We start from the raw sequence: 25,092 nt of genomic DNA on the forward strand, positions 1-25,092 counted from the left end.
GTGTGAAAATCATGAAAAATGAGTCAAAAGCTTGGTAAAGGAGACACAATAAAATACTAAAGAAAATAACATCTTAAAACTCAGACTAGGTCAAATGGTAAAAGAACAAAAAGCCAATGAGGAGAATGCCTTGAAAAGCAAAATTAATCAAATGAAAAGGAGGTACAAAAGTTGACTGAAGAAAGTAATTCCTTAAAAACTGGAATTGATGAAGTGGATAGAGCACTGGCCCTGGAGTCAGGAGAACCTGAGTTCAAATCTGGCCTCAGACACCTAATAATTACCTAGCTGTGTGACCTTGGGCAAGTCACTTAACCCTATTGCCTTACAAAAAAACAAAAAAAAATGGAATTGAGCAAACAGAAGCTAATAATTTTATGAGTAACCAAGAAACAATAAAACAAAATCAAAGGAAGGAAAAAAGAAAAAGTAAAATATCTCAGTTAAAAAAAAACTGACATGGAAAATAGATCCAAGAGAGATAATTTAAAAATCATTGAACTAGCTGAAAGCCATGAGCAAAAAAAAAAAAAAAAGAGTCTAGACATCATCTTTCAAAAAAATTATCAAGGATAATTACAAAACACAAATAAAGTCAGACCTAACAACTGGAAAAATGTCAATTGTTCATGGTTAGGTCAAACTAATATAATAAAAATTACAATTCTACCCAACTTAAATTACTTATTCTACGTCACACCAATCAAACTTGCAAATAACTATTATACAGAACTAGAAAAATAGTAACAAAATTCATCTGGAGCAACAAAAGTCAGGAACATCAAGGGAACTGATGAAAAAAAATGTAAAGGAAGGTGGTCTTGCTCTATCAGATTTAAAACTATACTATGGAGCAGCAGACATCAAAACTGCCTGGTTAAGAAATAGAGTAATGGATCAGTGGATTTGGATAGGTACAACAGAAACAGTAGTAAATGACTATAGTAATCTATTGTTTGACAAACCCAAAGACATTAGTTTCTGGGATAAGAACTTACTATTTGACAAAAATTGTTGGAAATGTGGAAAATAGTATAGCAAAAACTAGGCAAAACCCACATTTCACACCCTTTACCAAAATAAGGATTTAGACATAAAGGGTGATACTATAGACCAATTGACAGATCAAGAAATATTCTATCTGACAGATCTATGGAAAGGTGAGAAATTTAAGACCAAACAGGAATTAAGAGTACAATATAAATTACAAAATGGATGATTCTGACTATATTAAATTAAAAAAGTTTTTGCACTAATAAAACCAATGCTGTCAAGATTTAAAGTAAAAAGGGGCAACAAGGTGGGGGCAGTATATAGAGCACTAGCCCTGGAGTTAGAAGGAAAACAGAAAGCTGGGGGTTCTGATAAAGGTCTCATTTCTAAAATATATTGAGAACTGAATCAAATTTATAGGATTACAAGTCATTACAAGTCAAAAGGATATGAACAGGTAGTTTTCAAAAAACGAAATTAAAGCCATATATGATCATGAAAAAATGATCCAAATAATTACTGATTAGAGAATTGCAAATTAAAATAACTATGATACTATCTCATACCTATCAGATGGGCTAAGATGTCAAAAAGGAGAGGTTGTGGGAGGATTGGGATATTGATGCATTACTGGTGGAGTTGTAAACTAATCCAACCATTCTGGAGAGCAAAATGGAACTATACCCAAAGAGCAATAAAACTGATCATATCCTTTGACCCAGCAATACCAATACTAGGCCTATATCTAGAAGACATACTAAAAAAAATGGGAAAATCCCACATGTTCCTAAATATTCATAGTAGCTATTTTTGTAGTGCAAAGAATTATATATTGAGGGGATGCCCATCAATTGGGGAATGGATGAAGAAGGTGTGGTATATGTATGTTATGGAGTACACTATTGTTCTAAAGGAAACCATGAATGGTTGGACTCTAGAAAAGCATGGAAAGAATTACAGGAACTGAAGCTGAGTGAGGGGAGCAAAATCAAGAGAAGATTGTACATATTAACAATAACATTTTGAGTTAATCAACCTTGATGGATATAGTTCCTCTCAGCTATTCTGAGAGCGAGGACAACCCTGGGAGATCTATTATGCACAATGCTATCCATATCCAGACATAGAAACACATAAAACAAACTAGCGAATCTGAATGAACACTAAGTTTTAAAAAATTTCTCTTATGTTTTTCCTTCCTATCTCATGATTTTCTTTCTTTTCCCTTAGTCAAAAAAATTATCAAGGAAAACTGCCCTGATATTCTAGAATCAGATGGTTAAACAGAAATTGAAAGGATTCATCTGTCACCTCCTAAAAGAGATCTCAAAGTAAAAACTCCCAGGACTATTTTGAGTTAAATTCCAGAGCTCTCAGGTCAAGGAGAAAATATTACAAACAGCCAGAAAGAAACAATTCAAGTATTCTGAAGCTATAGTTGGGATAACATAAAATTTAGCAGCTTCTACATTAAAGGATCACAGGGCTTGGAATATGATATTCTAGAGGGCACAGGAGAGGGGATTACTGTCAGAAATCACCTACCAAGCAAAACTGATAATCCTTCAGGGGAAAAAAATGAGGATTCTATGAAATACTAGACTTTCAAGCACTCTTTTTTTAAGGTTTTTTTTTTTTTTGCAAGGCAATGGAGTTAAGTAGCTTGCCAAGGCCACACAGCTAGGTAATTATTAAGTGTCTGAGGCTGGATTTGAACCCAGGTACTTCTGACTCTAGGGCCAGTGCTCTATCCACTGTTCCACCTAGCTGCCCCCAAGCACTCTTGATGAAAAGAACAGAACTGATTAGAAAACTGGACATTCAAATCTAAGACTCAAGAAAAGCATAAAAGGTAAACAGGAACAAGACATATTAGAGACTTAATAAGATTAAACTGCTTACCTTCCAACAAGGGAAGATGATACTTTTAACTCCTAAGAACTTTCTCATTATTAGGAGATTTAGCACTATATTGAAGGGCACAGGTATGAGTTGAATATGAAGGGATATCTAAAAATGTAAAGTTAAGTGATGAGAGAGGAATGTACTGGGAGAAAGGAAAAAGGGTTGGTAGAATGAGATAAATTATCTAACATAAAAGAGGCAAGAAAAAAACTTTTCCAGTGGAGGGAAAGAAGGGAAAGATGAGAGGGTTTGAGGGAACCTTACTCTCATCAGAACTGGCTTAAAGTAGGAAAAACCTATATACTCAACTGGGTATAGAAAGCTAACTTACCCTACAAAGAAGGTAAGAGCAAAAGGGAATAAGAGAAGAGGGGTGATATGGTAGAAGGGAGAATAGATTAGGGGAAGGGGTAGTTGGAAGCAAAACTCTTTTGAGGAGAGATAGGATGAAAGAAGAGATAATAGATTAAACAGGATGGGAGAGAAGGATAGGATGGAAGAAAATACAGTTAGCAATAGTAACTGAAAAAAATTTTGAAGCAGGAATTTTTTGGTAAAGGTCTCATTTTTTTTAAAGCATATGAAGAAAACTATCAATTTTTTTTGCAAGGAAATGGATTAAGTGACTTGTCCAAGGTCACACAGCTAAGTAAGTATTAAGTTGAGGCTGGATTTGAACTCTGGTTGTCCTGACTCCAGAGCTGGCACTCTATCCACTCTCTAGCTGCCCCAACTGAGTCAAATTTATAAAAATAAGAGACATCCCCCAATTGAGAAATGAGAAAAGATAAAAATACTCTAACTCACTACAGACTGGAGAATACAAACTAAAACAATTTTGAAGTATTACCTCATATCTATTAAATTGGCTAATAGAACAGAAAAAGAAAATGACAAACGTTGGAGGGGATGTGGAAAAAAAATGAGACATTAATGCACTGTTGGTGGAGTTGTGAACTGATTTAACCATTCTGTAGAGCATTTTGGAACCATGCCCAAAGAGCTATAAAATCATTTTTATACCCTTTGACCTAGCAATACCCACATTAGGTTTGTATCCCCAAAGAGATAAAAACAAAAAGGGAAATACAAAAACATTTACAGCGGTTCTTTTCTGAAGCAAAGAATTGGAAATTGAGGGGGACACCCATCAGTTGGGGACTGGCTGAACAAACTGTGGTATGTAATTAAAATGGAACACTATGAAATGATGAGAATGATGAGCAGGATGCTTTCAGAAAAACCTGGAAAGACTTACTTGAGTTGATGCAAAGTGAAATGTACTATGTAGGTACAAAATAAACAGCAATATTGTGAGATAATCAGCTGCAAATGACTTAGTTATTCTCAACAACACAATGATCCAAGATAACTCTAAAGGATTTATGAAAAATGCTATCCATCCCCAGAGAATGATCTGATGGTGTCTCAATATAGATTGAAGCATACTTTTTAACTTTATTTTTCCTGAGGGTTTTTTTTTTGGTCTATATTTTCTTTCACAACATGACCATACAACCAATATTGAATTGCTTGCCTTCTTAATAAGGGGAAATGGGAAGGGAAAAATGGAGAGAATATACAATTCAAAATTTTAAAAATGAGTATTGTAAATGGTTTTTACATGTAACTGGGGAAAAATAAAATACTAAATCAATTTTAAAAATAAATGCACAGAAAGGAAGAAAAAACAAGATAAGATTCAGGTCAAGACTATCTTCTGCGAAGAAGCCTTTAATGCCTCTACTTTCTAGGATTCTTGATAAAGTTTTTTCCTCAAATATTGTCCTTTATCAGTTTTCTTTTGTCTCTGAATCTTCAGCAACCTACTTCTCTGACTGGAATGTGGTTAGTTATATAATATATGCTTTATTGATTGATATTTCTGGTAGTCATCAGTACTCATCTATTCATTTTTTTTTTGGCAAGGCAATAGGATTAAGTGACTTGCCCAAGGTCACACAGCTAAGTAATTATTAAGTGTCTGAGGCCAGATTTGAACTCAGGTACTCCTGACTCCAGGGCCAGTGCTCTATCCACTGTCATCTATTTCTAAGAAAGCTACTTTTCTTCCCACCCCACCCACTTCCCTTTTAGGAAAATGATCACAAGAAAAAATATAAATGGAGAAAAAATACATATATTCACACATTGTTCAGAGCAGACACCTGTCTTTTAAAATACCAGAAAGATAAAGCCCTTCCTAAATACTGCCTAAAAATTTTAAAAATGCATCTGGCACTGTAGGAATGCTAGTACAGCCAAAACCTTAAAGTTGAGGGAGTCTCTGTAATGTAAACAGGATGTGATAAATGAGGATATGCTGCAGGGAAATATAGTCTATGCTACTTGTAGCCTTGAAGTCCAAAATTTCCCACAATATACCATTTGAAAATAAACCAGTCAAGGAATAAACCTGTAAAAGACCCTAAGATAAAGCCAAGAGAGGAGAGGTAAAAGGAGAAATGTTAAATGAACTTAGCAGTAAATGGCCCTATTGGTGGTGACTTCTATGCCTGTTTCCTCTGACTGACAAGAAGACAAGATGTCAATGAGTCTGAGCCCACCCAAATCATTTTACAGGCATATCCACACTGAAATATGGAAAGTTGTCAAATGGCAACAAGGAGAAACTTCCTTGCTTCAAACATAAGAAAGAAGGCAAAGAAATCCCTAAGTACTGATTCAGCACGTCCTAAAGAACTGACTCTGGGTTGGGCCATAAAGACAGAAATGAAATAGTCATATCCCTACTCTCCTCCCCTTCCCCCCAGCCAGTTAGATATAGGTACTAGCCACCCCCCCAACACAAGTCAAAACAAACTGGAGATGATTTTACTTCCCTAGTAATGGAGTCAATGCAATGCATTGCCCTGATTCCCTGCCCAGTTCCATGTCCTTCCCTCCAGTTAGGTGTGTCCTCTGACAATCTCCTTTAATCTTTGATCCAAAGGACCTGTTGAATCAGCAAGGATGCTCTTACTGTAGGTACTTCTGCTAAATTAAAGGCAACAATGAGTAGTGCCAAACTTGGGGTCTGGAAGACCCGCATTCAAGTCTAACCTCAGATACTTAGCTATTTGACCCTGAACAAGCCTGAGTCTTGGTTTCTTCATCTGTAAAATAGGGATAATACCTGCTCCTACTTCCCAGGCTTGATGTCAGGACCAAATGAACTTATAGAACATAAATGCTTCACAAACCTTAAAATGCTACCTGATGCTAGTTATTGTTGCTGTCACATAGAACTTCCTGAAGGGCTTATCTTCTGAGGAGTCCTGGAGTGGGGTTATAGGCACAGAGCCCCACTACTCCCTCCTGACTCTGAACAGCTCTACCTGTGGCCTCACACCAAGTAGCCTGTGCCCCTGCAACTTGCCTTGTTCCTCTTACTTCTGTGCCCCGGGGCCAGGCAGAACCAGGGGATTCTCTGGCCCATGAATGTGGCCCTCATCCACCCTCCCTGGTTCCTTCACCCAGTCCTGGCTGTTGTTCTACGAACCTTCTGACTGTCTTCCCTATCACACATTCAGTTTGTCAAAGTCCTTCCTAAAACATGGCAGAGCAGAGCTGAAAATTTGTGCCAAATGTGCACTGACTGAGGCTCCAGTCTGGGAGGAAGCATTGTAAAAAGAGTACACTCTGTCAGATCTCATGTCCTAACTTTTAGTTCAGAACATCCATTCACTAGAGGTGAACCAGCAACAGAAATACCTTGTTTATTTCCTCAGAACTTAATAGTTAGTAATCAATGCCTGCTGAATGAGTAGATGTGAGGCAGAACACTACCAAGAGCATGAGAACCATTCAGAATTGAAATGAGGTCTTTTTCAGTCATTCCTAGATTGATTCTCTTTCTCAATATGCCCTAAGGCAGGAATATACCTTCCCATCCAAATGCTGGCCTGACAGGACGACATGGCTGATAGGCTTTCAGCAGCTCCTTCGGAAGTAGTTGGATCTTGAGCCAGGACGCCTGTGGCTTGACTCGTGATATCTTTATAAAGCTGGAGAAACTGATACAAATTCATGATTCTTGAAGCTTCTACAATTCCACTGTTTTTATTAATCTAAAAACATAAAGACTATGTCAGTAATTCATCTAAGCTCAAGTATTTCTCATGTGTGAATATAGGCATGGAATCTCCTCTCTCTGGTAGTCAGGAAGGAGATTCATTAAATTGGGGAATTTTAACTTGGGGTCCATGACCTTAAAATTGTTTTTAAACCTGAATTTTAATATAATAGGTTTCCTGTGTAATCTTATGTATTTTATTTTATGCATTTAAAAAATCATATATTCTAACCAATCTGGGAACACAATAAAGGCTCTCAGATATCTAGGAAATCAAAAGGATGACTTAAACAAAGGCCCAGACTAGACTTGACTGTCCATTTTCTTCACTACTCATGTATCTTTAAGGACCAACTTTTGGTTAACCACAGAAAGATGCAGTGATAGGGGATATGGGGTCAAAAGAAAGTGGTTGCCTACATTTAAAACTAAAGAATTAATTTAAAAGCATATGCTTTACTCAGCTTTTATACCTGCTAAAGAAGTAGATTCTGAAAAAGCAGAGGTTTCAAATTACATAAATTTCACTCTGAGATCACAAATACCCTTTTGCTTCAATTTCAAAAGAAATAAAATCAAGAAAGGAAAGGAAATGAACTTTAGACAGAATAAACTGAGATGACTGAAGGCAGACTTTACCCTAATTCTTGCTTAAAGTGAAAGTTGATGTTTGTCCTTCCTTTTCAAAGAGGACCAGGGTAATGTTTTGACTTGCCTGGGAATTGGATTTAAGTGAGGTAAAGCTACCCAAGGTTGTCAATCTCACTCTCTCTTCTAGAGTCATCCAAATCCAGTGCCAAGACAAAAGTCAAGATGCTTGGTGATGGCTCAGGATGCAACGGGTGACCTTGGCATTTTCTATGGTCTGACCAAGCTCTTAGTGCTCCATAGCACTTTTAGTTGCCTTCATAGCTGATGGAACAAATGTTCTCATTTGTCCAGTCTGTAGGGGAAGTCTTCACTTGTTTGGGGTAGACCTGTTTGGGGAGGCCTGTTGGTTACCCTCAACCTGGTTTAGCTTTTCTGCTAAGACTTTTAGCAGTGTGTGGCTGCTGCACATGCTACAACTTCCTAGAGACACAAATGAGAGTTGAATGGACACCAAAGATGGATAAGCAACCCTGAGAAGGGCTTGGCAAGCCCTCACATGGAGGAGCTAGACCTCTCTGAATACCCCCCATATACCCCAAAATAAAAGCATGTATGAAATGAATAACAGAGAACTTCTCCTCTCTCCCCCTTTAGAGACTAGCATAACAGTGTCTTAAAGATTCACCTCTATAATTCTTCCAAAAAGACTCTCAGAAATGAATGCAGAGTGGAGAAGGAAAGCTATAGGCTGGCCTTAAGGGTGTCTTTACAGTGATGATGTCTTCTTTGACTCATTTTTTTTTTTTTTAGGTTTTTGCAAGGCAAATGGGGTTAAGTGGCTTGCCCAAGGCCACACAGCTAGGTAATTATTAAGTGTCTGAGCCCAAATTTGAACCCAGGTACTCCTGACTCCAGGGCCAGTGCTTTATCCAATGTACCACCTAGCCACCCCAACTGTGCCACCTAGCCACCCCGACTCATTTCTTTGCCAAAAAAATACCCACAATGGTCAGAAAGATCACATTTACTCTGGGTGTTACACATAAATCACAAATCCTTTATGAATTATTAAATTCAACACCTGAATTCATCAAAAAAGACCAAAACATGGGAAGAAATAGCTGGTATAAAATGTTAATGTTTAGAGACAATAATATGGTCTGGGAAAAGTCTATAAGTTATTTTATTTGTGTCCTGTTAGTATTTCTGTTACCAGGGCTTGTAATATCCTCATGTTTCACAAGGTCATAATGGTACCTGGGCTGATAAACACTGAGAAATAATAATATTGACAGTCAGTAGATTTTCCTCAAAATGGTGAACTTTCCTCATCAGTTAATCTACTTTTCCATGTGGACAAAACTAGTTGAAAGGTATTAAACTGTATTTTGCAGAGTCCCTAAGGAAATTATGTAATGTAAATAGTGATCACGTTGTCAACTCAATGTTGCAAAGGTCAGCTGCTTCCCAACAGACATTGTGACACTGCTGCCAAGATGATAGATAAACTTCTGACAGTTGCAATTAAGATTTTACCTTAGTTAATTAGGAATGAATAGGACCATACAACACTCAGCTATAAGCATCTGACCAAGTGACCAAGGAATAACCATTTCTTTGATTTGATCCTTTGAGGTCTCCTCTAAAATTTATTATTATTGAAGCTAAAATTGAGGCTGAAATAGGGAATTTGATAGTTTTTAAATTCTGATTAAGACTTAAATCAACTCTCTTGCATTTAAACTTTTATAGGGACCAAGAAATTAAGAAAATATGGCATAATGGGTTAGAATCTATCTTTTATGAGAAAAAGCTCCCAATCTAAACTCCCAGTGGAAGATAATAAGGCTACCTAGATTTTTCTGCAAATGCTGAGATTAAAGAGTTCTTTTTGACAGAGATGTCTTATGAAGGCAACTTACAATCAAGAGGGAGGTGGATAATGAATCAAATTTAGTTTAAGTTTTGGAGTCAGTTGTTACCTACTAGAGCAATTATATTGGGGGTTCAAGTAAGGAGAAGGAAGTCAAGCCTAAATTTCTATGAAAGGACAATAAGGTCCTCAATGTAGTGCCAAAGTACTACAGCAAGTTTTGTTGGTTCAATATGAAAAATGTTCAAATAATGACCTGGGGTAGTCTTATTAGCAGCCAAAACTGTATTTTGTAAACTGGCTTTAAAGTCTGTGTGTCTAATCCTCTTATTTCTAAGACACAGGTGATGGGAATGACTGTTATTCTCACCTTGGTACACAACACTCGAACAAGCACCTTCCAAAAGGCAGAAGAATCTGATCCTGGCTGTACCTCAAACAGAAGGTGCTTTTCTTGGCCAGAAGCCACTTTTGCAGTTCTGAAACAGAATGAATTTTATTATGAAAATGCAGCACAGAATAACTTTTGGAAATTCTTTTTAGTTGGAGTGAACTCTGTTCTTTAAATCCCTCAATCCATTAATAAGCATTTATTGAATGTTTATTATAAGTTAGGCACCATGCTAAGGCACATTCTCAAGGAGAAGGCTACATGAAAATAACAAGGTACAGTATTACATGGTAACTAGAAGGGAAGACACTGTTAGCTGGGGGGATCAACTGTAGATCTTTGATGGTCTTTTGCAGGACCATGGCCTCCTGCAAAAGGTGAGCTTTGAGCTGAATCATGAAAAGAAGCCAGGGAAATCCCACAGTAGGGATGAATTTAGCAATTCAGGTGAGGGGCCAGTCAGTGTTAAGACAAGAGGAGGGGAGATGAAAAGAACCATTAGAGGTCTTGTGAGGAGGCTATGGCAGCTGGATCATAAAATGTGTGGGGAGGAGTCCAGTGTGAAGACTAGAAAGATAGGAAGGGGAGGACTTTATCTTAGACCCTGAGAAACCAGGGAGCCACTGGGGCTCACTGAGCAGTGGAGGTAGCATGGTCAGAATTGCTCTTTAAAAATCACCAACAGCTAGTCTAATAAATATTTTAAAAACTCAAGAAATTCAAATCCTACTTTTAACAACAACAAAAGAGTTTAACTCATTCCATTCCCAAGTTGTGTGTGCTGCTTTCAGTGGAGCAAATGAATTTCTTATGCTCAGCCCTCTACTAGGATTTCTGACAAAGCTTAAAAAAATAAACAAACCAAAACCTCTGAATTCATTATATCCTTATTTGAACAGCAGAGTAGGAGCCATGACATTCCTAGGTTTTTTTAGTTCATTTGTATTCTAACTAGAGGTTAGAGACATCAAAATAAACTAATCTGGAGCAGTTTTTATGCCTTTTTTGGCTGCTTATGTAATTTTAATGTGAAACTAGGGGATGAGTTAGAGACTGGACCTGTGATTTCACTGGTAAATGATATTCTCTGATAAGGAAACTACTGATACAGACCAACAATTTAGGGTCTTAAAAAACTTCCTAGAGAGAGCGAAGAGGTGATGTGACTTGCCCAGAGTCACATAGCCAGTATATGCCTAAGATGGGTTTTGAACCTGAGTCTTTCTGGCTTAAAGTCAATACTCCATCCACTGTATTAGATTGTTCTTCTGTGAGACAGAGAAGTATAAGACTTTGATGATGCAGTTGAATATGCCTTTAGTACCAATTGAAACAGTGGGTCTTGACTTAAAAAGTACTTACTTTTACCAAATATAAATATCCTGAAAGGCCCTCCTTTTATCACAACTAATTAGCAATCTCTAGGCATCACCCAGTCTGTGGCACAGGCAAGGGAAATGAGGCCATCAAAAGTAAGGAGCCAGTCCCAGGTAACACAGTCTGTCAGTGGAAAAGAAGGTAGGCCTGTTGTCCAGCTAGAGTTGCCTCCACTGGTTTAACCTTACAGACAGTCCTCAGACAACCTTGGACTAGTGAAACACCAGAGTCTCAAGGAAATGGGCTTTGTGTATCCAGCCTTCCCTCTGTAACAGAAAACCAAGTCACTTTTGAGTAGAGATCACCCACATAATAAGCAGTAAGTTCAGCGATGAACATTTTCAGAAGACTAAACATAATTTATTTTGTCTTTTTTAAAATTTTTTTTTATTTTTGTGCCCCAAGAGCAAGGCTTTCTATACACTGGAAGAGATTTATATATATCCTAAGGTTCTTAAAAACTGCACCTCTAACTTACTATATTCAGCAAGCAGGATGTAAACTTTAGAGGACCCTTTTCATTAAGCACTGTAGATAAAAAGACATTCCACTCTGTGGAAAATTCCCAAACTTTGCAAAATGCTCTAATTACTACTTTGGTCAGAATAGAAATTCATTACCTTAAAGGTCTTAAGGACTTAAAAGAAGTAGTTTCCTTAGAGAGTTTGATTTTTAAAATAAGTCTTTCTTTATGCCTGATAAATATGCCTACAAAATTTTAGTATCTGCAAAGGAATTCACTATCTGACAAGTTCAACTGTACAAAAAATAGGCAAGAATGGGAAAGGAAGGCAAAAAAGAATAGGGAGAATTCTAAGGAGTCAAAAGTGAGTTTAATCACAAACTTTACTTATGGGAGAGGCCCACAGATCACCTCTGCATTTTGTACTTATTTTAGACATAATTCTAAGAAACTTGGCTATTTTTTCTGTATCATAGTAGATAAGATGTAGCAAGCATAAGCTATCTTCTGGTAAAGGCACACACAAAGAAACAATAATATATGTCATCTGACAGTGTGACCACAAAGACAAGAGAGGAAAATGGTTAAATTCAGTCTAAGACCATTTAGCACACACATAAATAGTTCAGAAAACCTTAATAGCTCTTGAAGTCATTGCATCTGATATTCATAATTATGATACCTAGCTATATAATTTAGCATAATGTCCAGTATACTCTCCTTTTTTTTTATTTTATTTTTTTATTTTTGCAAGGCAGTGGAGTTAGGTGACTTAGGTAATTATTAAATGTTTGAGACCGGATTTGAACTCAGGTCTTCCTGACACTAGGGCTGGTGCTCTAAATACTCTCCTTTTAAAAAGCATGAAAGTACATTATTTATTTTAGGAGAATTTTCCATCTAAAAACAATTTGGTGTTTAAAAGGACAAATTTCAGTTAGCGGGAGAAAATTTATATGGCAATGATGATGTCTGGTCTTATTTTATTGATATATATATATATATATATGTATATGTTTTTGCAAGGCAAATGGGGTTAAGTGGCTTGCCCAAGGCCACACAGCTAGGTAATTATCAAGTGTCTGAGACTGGATTTGAACCTAGGTACTCCTGACTCCAAGGCTGGTGCTTTATCTACTATGCCACCTAGCTGCCCCCTTATTGATATTTCTTAAAGTTTATCTACCAAGTAGCAGGAAATCAGACAATGTTTATGTATGGGGAGCTTATAGAACTGACTGAGTTGGCTAATGCACATTGTGGGTTTTGAGACCAGAGCACTAACTGGCTGTTACCCCTTTGGCATTTGTAGTCAATGGTAAGTTTATTTTTTATTTTTAAATAAATCAGATTTATGATTTAATTGGAATAAGGAAAACTTAAAAACTCTCAACCAATACAAAGTCAGTTTATGTTAATGCTAACTTGCAATTGTTGACATGCTGATTTCTCAAGTTGATTCATATATATGTGGTATATATCAATTTCTTCAAGTTCTTTGTGAGTTGAGGCAGCATCTTCTATGCTGTCTAATGAACTAGGTTCATAGGATCCAAAGTCAGAAGAGACAGTGGAGCTTATCTAACCCAAAGCCCTGGTTTCCCAGCAAAAGAAGTCAAGTCCCAGGAGGTGAACGTCTTCCCTGAATTCCAGGGAATCTAGCCCAGTACAGGACAATGTGCTGCACACAGAGGTCAAGGAAAGTCTAGAGCTCCTATTGATGGCTTGTGTCATCTTGGGACAAGTCATACAACCCTTCTGGGCCTCAGGTCACAGCTTAGACTCTGACTCACCTCTACAATCCCTTCTAGCTCTAAATTATTATCAATGCCCTTTCCTCTACGTGTCACAGTTTCCCCATATCTCACAATATTTTCCTTACTTGACTATGTAGAGTGTTTTGAATATTACATCACATTTACTAATTGGTGGGTATTTAAAATATGTTGCAACCAATGTTTTTGATCTTCAGGAAAAAGCATCTTGAATTATCTCTCATATAGTCATTACATGGGAACATAAGTACTAAGAGGAAAATGAAATGAAGAAAATTGAGTCTTACACATCATTCAGTTCAGCTACTCTCCCCAGAAATTCCTCATAGGTAAGAGAACCACTTTCTCGAAACAGAGAGATGTGTTTGGTTACTTTTTCAGGCAACTTGTTTATAACCATTTGCGTTTGATCAGAAATTTGCTGTCCCATGGTGAATGCAATTCAAAATCCAGTAAGAGTAGTTTTTCATTCACATGTGGCGTTTCTGTGAAGTACACATATATAAAAGTTACCTTTATGTAATCAATCAATCAATCAATCAGGTAGCATTTATTACACTTCTGATATATACTAGGCATGTGCAAGGGAGGAGACAGAAAGATAAAAATGAAGTCTATGTTCTGAAAGGGCTTACATACATATATACATGTGCATATATATATATATGCATATATATATATATATATATATATATATATATATATATATATACACACAGACACACACACAAGGTAGTTAAGGGGAAGGGGGGGATTATTGAGGGGATCAGAAAAAGTTTTGGTTGAAGATAGTGCTTGAGTTCAGTCTCCAAGATGGAAGTAAGGAGACCTCAGGAATGCAATACTAATGCAAAGGTACACAGAGGGAGTATCAAGTGTATGAAACAATGAGGCCAGTTTAGTTTAAAAACTGAAAGAAGGGGAAGAATGTGTAATGAGGCTGGAAATGTAGATTGGGCCTATTTATCAATAGGTTTTAAAAGTCAAACAGAGGTATTTATATTTGAACTGACTGAGTTTGTTGAGTAGGTCCTGTGTTTAAGGAAAATCATTGTGTAAAGGACAGAAAGAGTGGGGAAAGACTGAGAGTGAGTAGGCAGCCATTGTAATAGAGGTAAAGAGGACCTGGACTAAAGGTAGTGATTGTATGAGGAGTGAGAATGGGAGGAACAGAGATGGAAGGTTGAGTTTTTGGAGAAAGATAATGAATTTTGTTTAGAGCATGTGGAGCTTGAGCTGTTGATAGGAAATCCGGTATTTTTAACCCTCAAATTAAACTAATAAAAACAATCCTTCCTATGAAACAAAAACAAACTAGAAATGTTTTTATTTTTAGAGTTCAGTAGTTCTTCAAAATTATAATCACATACATATAGGACTGGAGGGGATTTGATTTTGTCATTTTCAGATTAAGTCTACTGCTTTACCAGAAAGCTGAAAAATCATACTTGCCAAAGTGAAATGAAGCAGATACTTGTGAAATCAGTGAGAGATGAATCATCTCTAATTCAATGGTTTAATCAGAGTTACAATTTGGGGCATGCTGTACTTAGAGGGTCAAATATAGCATCACTGAAACCAACAGGCTTTTTAAAAAATGAGCTGACTCCTAGATATTTTCTTGAAACATTTTTGCTTATTTTATTTTCACATGTAAAACTGGCTTTCAACCAAAAAGAAATAGGCCAGTATACAACATGCTTGCTAGTTTACAAAGTTCTAATAGATTCTCATTTGATCCATATAATCCAAAAGAGATGTTTCTTTTTTTCTTTTTATTTAAATTGAAAAGGAAACTGAGTTTCATGAGAAGTTAAGTTCCTTTGGAATTCCTGGGGTTTGGACCCCAGTTCTCACTCCAAATCCAACACTGTTTCCAGAATTCCTAAACCATTTTCTACTTCCACATATACAAGAAAAAAAAATCAAACAAGCTTTTTCAGTGATCTAAAGATTTCTCAATTTAATTATCTTCCTGAAAATCCTTCTAAATCCACAGGAATGATTACTTAACGCTGGATTATCATTACAATGTGATTCTAGGAAGACTCCAAGAACACAAGGAACTGACTTTTAAAAGCTCATTACTAAATGTTTATTTTAAAAATATCGTCTTATAATTACAAAGGTGATATCAGTGATATTGCTAACAATTACTCATCTGCTGGACCACTCAAGACTAGGGGATCAAATATTGAGAATACTGGTGAGAAAGATAACTGGAGAATCACAGGCCACCAGAGATCAAATCCATGCCTTAGGGCTGTCCTAAACCTGTGTTTACTGAGTTTCAAGTTCTGCCAAGTAGAATTACATTTATAACTTAAAATGTATTAAAAGAAATATTACTTTCAAATATTTTATATGAAATTGTGGTCTGATTAACAGGAACATTCAGAAAGACTATCTATTGTCAATAATGAGGGTATGAAAAATTTCTAAATATTATTGCCCTAAAGCTCAGAAAAACACTAATCTGCACCAAATGGTAGCCCTAAATATTCTATTCCTAAAGACAAAAGAAAGGAAGTTGTTCATAAAGCTCCAGCCTACTGAGAAAACCTAGTTCTGGAAGGTAGCCAAAAGTATCAAAGTTAGAAGTTTTGATCAAATTGGACAATTGGAATGAAGCAGAAGAAGAGAGATAGCCTAGGATGGCCTAGTGGGAAATGCACTACCTTTGGACACTGAATCATTGATTGAACTGTGACTCCAAACTTCCGTAATGACTGATGCAAGTGGACTAACAATTATAGGGTAAAGTTAATCTGGCAAAGGCACAGTTCATGACTAAAAGAAATGAATGTTTTACATGATTAAGAGTGCAATGTGTTTATCAAATGAATAATGTTATCTTAGACTGAATTAACAGAACTATATTGCCCAGATTATTAAGGTAGACAATGTTCTCAATGTAGGGTGAGCAGGAAACCATACCTAGAGCAACGTGTTCAATTTTGGGTGCCATATTTTAAGAAGGCTATGGATAAAGTGGAGCAAACTCAGAAAACAATGGGTTTCAACTTATGCCATATAGAAAATATCAGAAGAAAGAATTGGAGATAGTGAGACTAACTCTCCAATATGAAAAGGGCTGTCATGGATAGAAGAAAACTAGGATGAGTGGAATGGAAATTAAATGGAGGCAGTTTATGGTTAAGGGGAAAATACTCTAAAATAATTAGAGATTTGTATAACAATTGAATGTACTTTTGGGAAAAAGTTTAAGTTTCCAGTCATTGGACAGATTCAAACAAGGTTGGCTGACAATGATGCTGGACCAGGGAGATGATTCCCTTTTTTTTATTATTATTATTATTTTTTTGGATTTTGCAAGGCAGTGGGGTTAAGTGACTTGCCCAAGATCACACAGCTAGGCAACTGTTAAGTGTTTGAGGCAGAATTTGAACTCAGGTATTCCTAACTCCACTGCGCCACCTAGCTGCCCCTAGGGAGATGATTTCTAAGGACTCTTCCAGATCCTAATGATTCTAATCTATAGAGTGTCCTCTACCATTCTAAACTAAATTTAGTTTTCTCATCTGTAAAGTAAGAATAATATTTTTAACTACCTACCTCACAAAGCAGTTGTGAGGAAAGCACTCTAAATGTAAATTATTAAGTAAAAAAGTCTAAAAAGCAAATTCCATATTGGTTACATAGGTTCTGTCTATTATTATTAGACAATCATTCCTCAGTGATTTTTGCTGAGACTTTTCAGGACTCTAGGCTGAAGATATGGCCTACTAGTTATTCTAGACACCTGTAAGAATTGTGTAATATCATCCTAATGAGCTGCTACCTCAATTTAAAACTTTTAGTTTAGTAAATGTTACCTTGTTAAAAACAAAAACCTCTTCTCATGTCCTGATCTAGGAAGTCTGACTAATTCTAGCTCACACCACAATCCAGCTTAGAGATGCTAAGGAATTTACCCAGGATCACATAGCCAGGAAAGGTCTAGAGGGGGATAGTAACTTGGACCTTTGACGCTCATGTGTACTCCCCCCATTAGGTTGAGCTGCCTCTCCAAAAACTACCTACCCCAAGAGAGATCCAAGTATCCTAATTATAAGTCCCCTACAAATGATCCTATAGATTAATTAAAAATCTTCCAAGTACTTCTTTAAAAAGTCTTAGAATAAAACTGTCAACAGAATAATCATATAAACATTCCAATGATTTCAAAAACCATTTGAAGCATTTGTTGAAATGACTGCAACTGTTGTTTTGAAACCCACATCAAATACTAAGAATTTCAAAATTCCACATTTATTAGTGGGTGGTAAAGAGAAGAGGTTTCAGTACATGTAGATTCTTTTCTAACAAAGTAATTTATTGTAGTTTAAATATTCAATAAAAAAGAACTTTGCTAATGAACAATGATAAAGTTTCCTCTGCAAAATTATCTTTTACAAAATTAACAATTCTAAAAACATTTATAAAATAAAAATAAACAGATTAATAATTCCTCAAATTCAAGTTTTCCCACATTCAACTTTAGATTACTTTATCAATAAATGTTAGCCATTAAATCAATTGCTTTTTATTATAAAATCAAAACCAAAAATGTCAGTGATAAAAATACTAAAATTAGACTTTGAGGAGACTACTTTGAGTACTTACAGTTTATTTAAACTCCTGATCTTGAGTAAAGACAAGAAATTGAGTACAGTTAGGCTAATAGTCTAGTCACTGAAATGGAATGAAATGCAATTGAAGAGAGCCCCTAGAGTTAGTGGAACAGAATCCTAGAATCTCAATGCTGGAAGGACCTCAGAGGCTACTAAGTCAAGCCCTTACATACATCTAGCCAAGATACCTCTTAAGATCACCATCAAGGGGGCCAGACTTGAAGTCAGGGATATGCGTTCAAATACTGCCTCTCCAAGGTCATCAGATACCTCTTTATCACTAATGGCCTTGGTTCCCATCCTCCTTAGCCTCTCCTGCAGCAATTGATATAATCAATCTCATATCCCTGAGTTTTTGTGACCTGTTTGTTCTGGTTCCTGGACTGCTGATATCACTTCTGCACTTGTCACCTTCCATAGTCTTTACCCTCTTGAACCCACCCTCCACACAGCTATGGCTCTGATCCTCTTACTCATTCCAAGAAGTTTCAGTGGCTCCCCAGTTGCATTTAACCTAGTTATAGGACTAGATCCTCTCAGACTCTTGCAGGATCATCAGTCATGCCAACCACCTGTATATACATTAGTACACACAAAGTTCTGTCCTGGGACTTCTTTCTTCTTTGTGAAATCCTCAGCTCCTATGGATTCAACTAAAATCTATTTCAGGGGTCATATGATCACAGGCATGGAGCAGGAAGGACCTTAGACATATTTTATAGATGAGGAAACCAAGTCACAGAAACATTAAGGGACTTGTCTATTAAGGGGAGGAGGAGAGGGGGATCTGAACCTAGCAAGGCCTTCCTACTACCAAATTTGGCAATCTATCTATTCTGCTGTGCTGAATCTCTTCCCTGCATTGGTCCACAGGCATTTAAAACACAGAGCCTGATCAGAACTCATATTTTCTTCTAAATCTCCTCCTAACTTCTCTATTTTTAATCTCAGCAAAAATCCAGTCAATCAGGCCTGCAACCTCAGAGTCCTCTTCTGCTCTCTACTCTTATTCCATTCATTTACAAAGTCTAGTTCCGCTAATTCTGCTGAAGTCTCTGGCATCCTTCTTCACTACTCAGACCACAATCAGTCTCTCACCTGGACTGCTGTTATCACTTCTGCACTGGTCACCTTCCATAGTCTTTGCCCTCTTCAACCCACCCTCCACACAGCTATGGCTCTGATCCTCTTACTCATTCCAAGAAGCTCCAGTGACTCCCCAATTTGCATTTAACCTAAAAAAGTTAAACTTTGTCAAATAAAATCCTTTACAACCCAACCCCAGCCTCTCTTCAGCCCACAGTACATTTTACTTCCCAGTTAAACTGGCCTACATCTCCTGCCTACTTAGTTTTGTACAAGTTGTATCCCCAAGCCAAGGAGAGTGTTTCCTCTTCATTTCCCTCTCAGGGAACCTTTCTTCTCCTTCAAGGCTCAGTTCAAATGCTATCTCATTTAAGAAGCCTTAAATCTTTGTCTATTTATCTTATAGCTACTCTAGATTGGCTCATCTGGGACAATGTTGTATATCACCCATCCCCTGAGAAGAATGCAAATTTCTAGACCCCCCCCCCCCATACCTGGTACAGAGGAGACACTAAATCCTGGCAATTGGACAGCTAGATAGTACAGTAGATAGAGCACTGCCCTTGGAATCAGGAGGATGGGAGTTTGAATCCAGCCTCAGACACTTGACATTTGCCAGCTGGGTGACCTCGGGCAAATCACTTATCCCTGACTGCCTGGCATCCAGGGCCATCTCCAGATTCATATCTGGTCACTGGATGCAGCCTCCCTCACTCAAATCCAATTCACATGCATCACCTCCCTGTTGGTCTTCGAGAAGGAAGGACAAACATTACTAATCATGGGTAATATTTATCTATCATTTTAGGTTTACAAAGTGCTTTACTTATGTCAGTCCCACATGCTTCTTACCACAGCTGTGGGAGGTAAAGATAACTGTTTCCATTTTATAGAGGAGGAAATAGGCTGAGAGAAAGTAAGTGATTTGTCCAGGGCCATACCAGTATTATGAGTCTGGGGAACAAAGGACAGGCCAATTCACCCATCTGTCCTTCAGCTGCCTCATCTGGAATATGATGGCACTGGACTCGTCCATCTCTCACATCCTTTCTAGTTATAGGATCTAATAATTCAAGTTAGAGGAAACTCAGTATACTGGAGGCAACTCCTTACATTTATGGACAGCTCTAATTATGACTCTTCCCACATGCAGCTGAAATCTGCCTCTCAGCAACATCCACTCCCTGTTCTTTGTTCAAGTCTCCTTTCTGATATGTCAGCCAGCATGTCTAGCAATCAATCAGTCAACAAGAAGCACCTAGTTAGAGCCTGTGCTAGGTGCTAGGAGAGAAAGAAAAAATGAAAAATGGGGATTCTGTCTTCAAGGAAGAGGGGAGAAAACACGTGAAAATATATCTATATCTATATCTAGATATATGTAAAATAAAAAGTGGTTTGGATATGTGGCACAAGTAGTTGGGAAATCAGGAAATGTTTCATGTAAATGGTGAAATGAACTTTGAAGTAAATTAGAATTCCAAGAGGCAAAGGTAAAGAGAGAACAAACCAAGCATGGGGGGGAAATACTGTATAAAGACATGTATCCTTTTAAGTCTTCTCATTTCCAGGCTAAACACCCCTTTTTCCTTCAACCATTCCTCATATGCTGTGGGTTTCAGTTTGTCCATTCAGTCCTGGTAACTCTCCCCTGGATGATATCAATGTTCCTTCTAAAATGTAGTGCTGAGAACTAAGCAAAATATTCCCAATTTGACTAATGAACAAGAATACTCTTGTTCTGGACCCAATTCCCTGTACTTATTTTAGTATGCATATAGTTTTTTTGGTCACCCTATTGATGCAGGGGAAAGAAAATTGTGAAGGTAACAAAGAAAATTGGGTGGAGATGTAAATTGGCTAGAAGTAGAGAATTATAATTGTAACAGAAACAATTTGTAATCTTTTTTTTTTAGGGTGTTTTTTTTTTTGCAAGACAATGGGGTTAAGTGTGGCTTGCCCAAGGCCACACAGCTAGGTATTTATTAAGTGTCTGAAGCCGGATTTGGACTGCAGGGCCAGTGCTCTATCCACTGCGCCTCCTAGCCACCTCAACAATTTGTAATCTTAAAGGCTGCTCAAATTGGGTGGAGATCCCAATTCTTGATGTACCACTGATTCATTGTTTAATGTAAAATTTGTATCCTGATCTCCTTAGGCTTTACCCTCTACCTAATTCCTGGTCCAATAAGAGAAAGGGAGTTTAGCTTTTGCCCTCTGGATGAGAGGCAAGAACATAAAAACCTGGATTGGACCCTGGCTCAGGGCCGTAGTCTTCTCTACCAACCTGTGGCCCAGCCAATGCTGCTTGGCTGTTCTTTTATCTCTGTCTCTTTCTCTCTCCCTAGCCCTTCCTATGTCTTGTAACCTTTTAAATAAATTTTTGTTTTATTTCCACCCTTGCTTTCCAGAATCTGAATAATGATTCCTCATAGGCAGAACAGAACTCAAGTAGCCAGCGACTACACTATCACACTGTTGATCTAGATTGCACTTACAGTGTCTTAATCTCCCAAATTTGGTATTTCTTGCATGTACATCCCAACTTAACATAGTTATATTTGCCGGCTTCCACTCCTTTCTAACCACACATTCTTCACCTGGGTAATGAGTCTTTATATGGCTATTAAATGTGGCTATTAAATATGGCTATTAAAATCAGACTACTGTTTCAGACTATCAAGTGCTTTTTTGGCTCCTAACTCTGCCATAAGAGTTTGCTATTTCTTAACTTTGGGTCATCTGTAAATTTGATAGGCATGTTCTCTATACCTTTATCTAAGTTACTAATAAAAATGTTAAACCACATTTATGGGACCAAATTGGACCAAAGACAGATCCCTGGAGCCCTCTACTAATAACTTCCCTTTAAGATAACATCAAACCATTAAGACCACTCTGGGTCCCCTCATTAAACCCTTTCTGAATCCTCTCAATTGTCTAGCTTCCACATCTCTCCACTTATTCACAAGGAGGCATAAGATACTTGAGCAAGGTTTTGCTTTAGTCTAGATAGTAATGTATACATAATATCACCCTAGCTGTCATTATTATTATTATATGTATTTATTAACCTTGTTAATAGCTTAAATGAGATGAGTTTGGACTGACCTGGTTGGTTTTGAAGCCATGATGGATCTTTGCAACAAGACAGAAATCACAGGCCTAATTCTACCAGAATGATAGAATCTGCTGGATTGGATTCCAAAAACCACCTAATCCAGATCCTATTCAGGTGGAAAGAGCACTACCTCTGCAGTCAGAGGTGCTGGATTCTAATTCCATCTTTAATACTTGCTTCCCATCTGTGTGACCTGGTAAATCCTTTCAGTTCCTCCTTTTATTCTGCATCACCAAGTGATATTGTCATTCAAGCTTTTGCTTGAAGACCTCCAGTGAATGTGAATCCCCTACTTCCTGAGGTAATACATTCTGTTCTTAGAGAGTTCTCAGTGTTAGCAAGTTTTCCCTTCCATGAAACTCTAATTTGCCCCCCCCCCCAATTTCTGTCCTTTGTGGTGTTATCTGAGGCCAAGAAAAACAATGGAATCCTCCCTTAACAAAATAATCCTCCAAATACCTGAAGACATCTCTACTAGGTTTCTTCTAATACCAATTCTTCTCTGAGAAACATTCCATTTTCTTCCAATTACTTCATTGGTATTCTCTCTCTCTCTCTCCTTTGGGTTAATTCAAACCATGTTCTTCCTAAAGAGCAGAAGTTGTGTCCAGAAGTAAACATTTTGTTCCAGATGTGGCCTGAACAAGGCAGAAGACAACAGCACTGTCTCTCCCTGCTCTCCCCTCTCCCCATTCTGTACTGGGCATCTTTACTGATGCAGTTTAAGAATGCATGAACTTCTCTTTACTTGGATCAGTGTCACATGGAAGGTTGACTGATACTGAGCCTACATTTCCTCACAAATCCTATCTTTCTCAGTTCTGTGACTTCCACCCATCTAATTAGCATGCCCTCTAACAGTATACTCTAAGGCAGTGACAAAAATGTTCAACAGTAAAGGGTCAGGGGCAGAGGTATTTCAAACTGCACCCACTAGAGTCCTCCACACTGGCATCAATACATTTATCCCTATATAGGAGATTTAATCATTCAAACAATTTTCAAAGAAGGAGAAAGCAAGAGAAACTGTCAAAAGTTTTGCTGAGATTACTTGCTGTCATGGGGAGGGGGGAAAGGAAGGCTGAAAAAAGTGAAACTCAAAATCTTACAAAAGAATGAATGTTGAAAACCATCTTTGTATAAAAAAAATAAAATATTAAAAAGTAATGCAGGGGTGGCTAGGTTGTGCAGTGGACAGAGAACCGGCTCTGGAGTCAGTAGTACCTGAGTTCACATCTGGCCTCAGACACTTAATAATTACCTAGCTGTGTGACCTTGGGCAAGCCACTTAACCCCATTTGCCTTGCAAAAAAAACCTAAAAAAATAAAGCAGATTGAACTTTTTTTGTTTTTGTTTGTTTGTTTGCTTTTTAGTTTTTGCAAGGCAATGGGGTTAAGTGGCTTGCCCAAGGTCACACAGCTAGGTAATTATTAAGTGTCTGAGGCCAGAATTGAACTCAGGTCCTCCCGACTCTAGGGCTGGTGCTCTATTCACTTCACCACCTAGCTGCCCCTTGGATTAAACTCTTTAAAAAAGCTTTGCTGAAATCCAATTATAGTATATGATAGTACTTTATAAATACTATCTCATTAGATCACCTCATCATCCCTGTGAGGGAAGTACCATTACCAGCCCCATTTTACAGATGAGAAACCTAAAATTGAGCACACAACAGAATGCTCAGGAACAGCAGATGATCAATGTTTGCTGAAATATATTACATGACATGCCCAAGGTATCAAAGCAACTAAGTATCTGACTTCAATTCTCAGATAGTCCTGATCCCAAGGCCGGTGAGCACTCCATAGTACCCATACTTCCTAACTATATGACTACAGGCAGATATTGCCCCCCCGTTTTATTTCATCTGTAAAAAGATGATAATAATATTATATATAGAAGACTACTGTGAAGAATACTTTATAATATTTACACAAAGTAGGTCAGATGCTATAATGCTATCTAGACCATGCTTTATATTTTGGGGGCTAATTACCGTTCATAAACTATGAAGTCTCTCAGAGCAGGATATAAGGTATTCAAATAGCTAAAATAAGGGGACATTAAATAGCAAAGAATATAGTTTGTAAATATACCTTCCTCTGGAAGTAGAAACTAAAATGCAAGAGGATGAAGGCCCTCAGACCAAATCTGAAATTAAGAGTTGGCATCTTTTGGGGCAGCCAGTTGGCATAAGTAGATAGAGCACAGGCCCTGGAGTCAGGAGGACCTGAGTTCAAATCCAGCCTCAGACACTTAATAATTACCTAGCTGTGTGGTCTTGGGCAAGTCACTTAACCCCATTGCCTTGCAAAAAAAAACCTAAAAAAAGATTACAAATTGTTTCTGTTACAATTATAATTCCCTACTTCTAGCCAATTTACATCTCCACCCAATTTTCTTTGTTACCTTCACAATTCTCTTCATCTTTCCCCGGCATCAATAGGGTGACCAAAAAAACTATATGCATACTAAAATAAGTACGGGGAATTGGGTCCAGAACAAGAGTATTCTTGTTCATTAGTCAAATGGGGAATGTTTTGCTTAGTTCTCAGCACTACATTTTAGAAGGAACATTGACATCATCCAGGGGAGAGTTACCAGGTCTGAATGGTGTCGACCTGAGTTCAAATCCACCTCAGACACCTGATAATGACCTAGCCCTGTGGTCTTGGGCAAGCCCCTTAGCCCCATTGCTTTGCAAAAAACCTTAAAAAAAAGAGTCAGCATCTTTGGAAAACAAAGCCTTCGTTGAGGAACTAAAAGAAGCGTTCCTCCAAGCTCCGCATCCTGAAGGCGGCTCATTCTAC

General features: G+C 37.5%; 1 protein-coding gene across 4 annotated transcripts in view; it reads right to left on the reverse strand.

Annotated features, from left to right (window-relative positions):
* Positions 1 to 25,092, reverse strand: part of RNF141 (ring finger protein 141) — a 31,426-nt gene that overhangs the window by 5,794 nt on the left and 540 nt on the right. The window contains exons 2-5 of one of the 4 annotated variants that reach the window (XM_074230298.1): positions 22,741 to 22,868; positions 13,731 to 13,928; positions 9,808 to 9,916; positions 6,784 to 6,968 (exon numbers count right to left, since the gene is read on the reverse strand). In XM_074230298.1, the coding sequence (XP_074086399.1) occupies positions 6,784 to 6,968; positions 9,808 to 9,916; positions 13,731 to 13,873 (437 nt within the window). In that variant the 5' untranslated portion in view covers positions 13,874 to 13,928; positions 22,741 to 22,868. The remainder of the gene's footprint in view (positions 1 to 6,783; positions 6,969 to 9,807; positions 9,917 to 13,730; positions 13,929 to 22,740; positions 22,869 to 25,092) is intronic. The other 3 variants (XM_074230299.1, XM_074230297.1, XM_074230300.1) reach the window with 3 other exon arrangements.

Source organism: Macrotis lagotis, chromosome 3 (assembly GCF_037893015.1).
Source record: "Macrotis lagotis isolate mMagLag1 chromosome 3, bilby.v1.9.chrom.fasta, whole genome shotgun sequence".
NCBI classification, from domain to species: domain Eukaryota; kingdom Metazoa; phylum Chordata; class Mammalia; order Peramelemorphia; family Peramelidae; genus Macrotis; species Macrotis lagotis.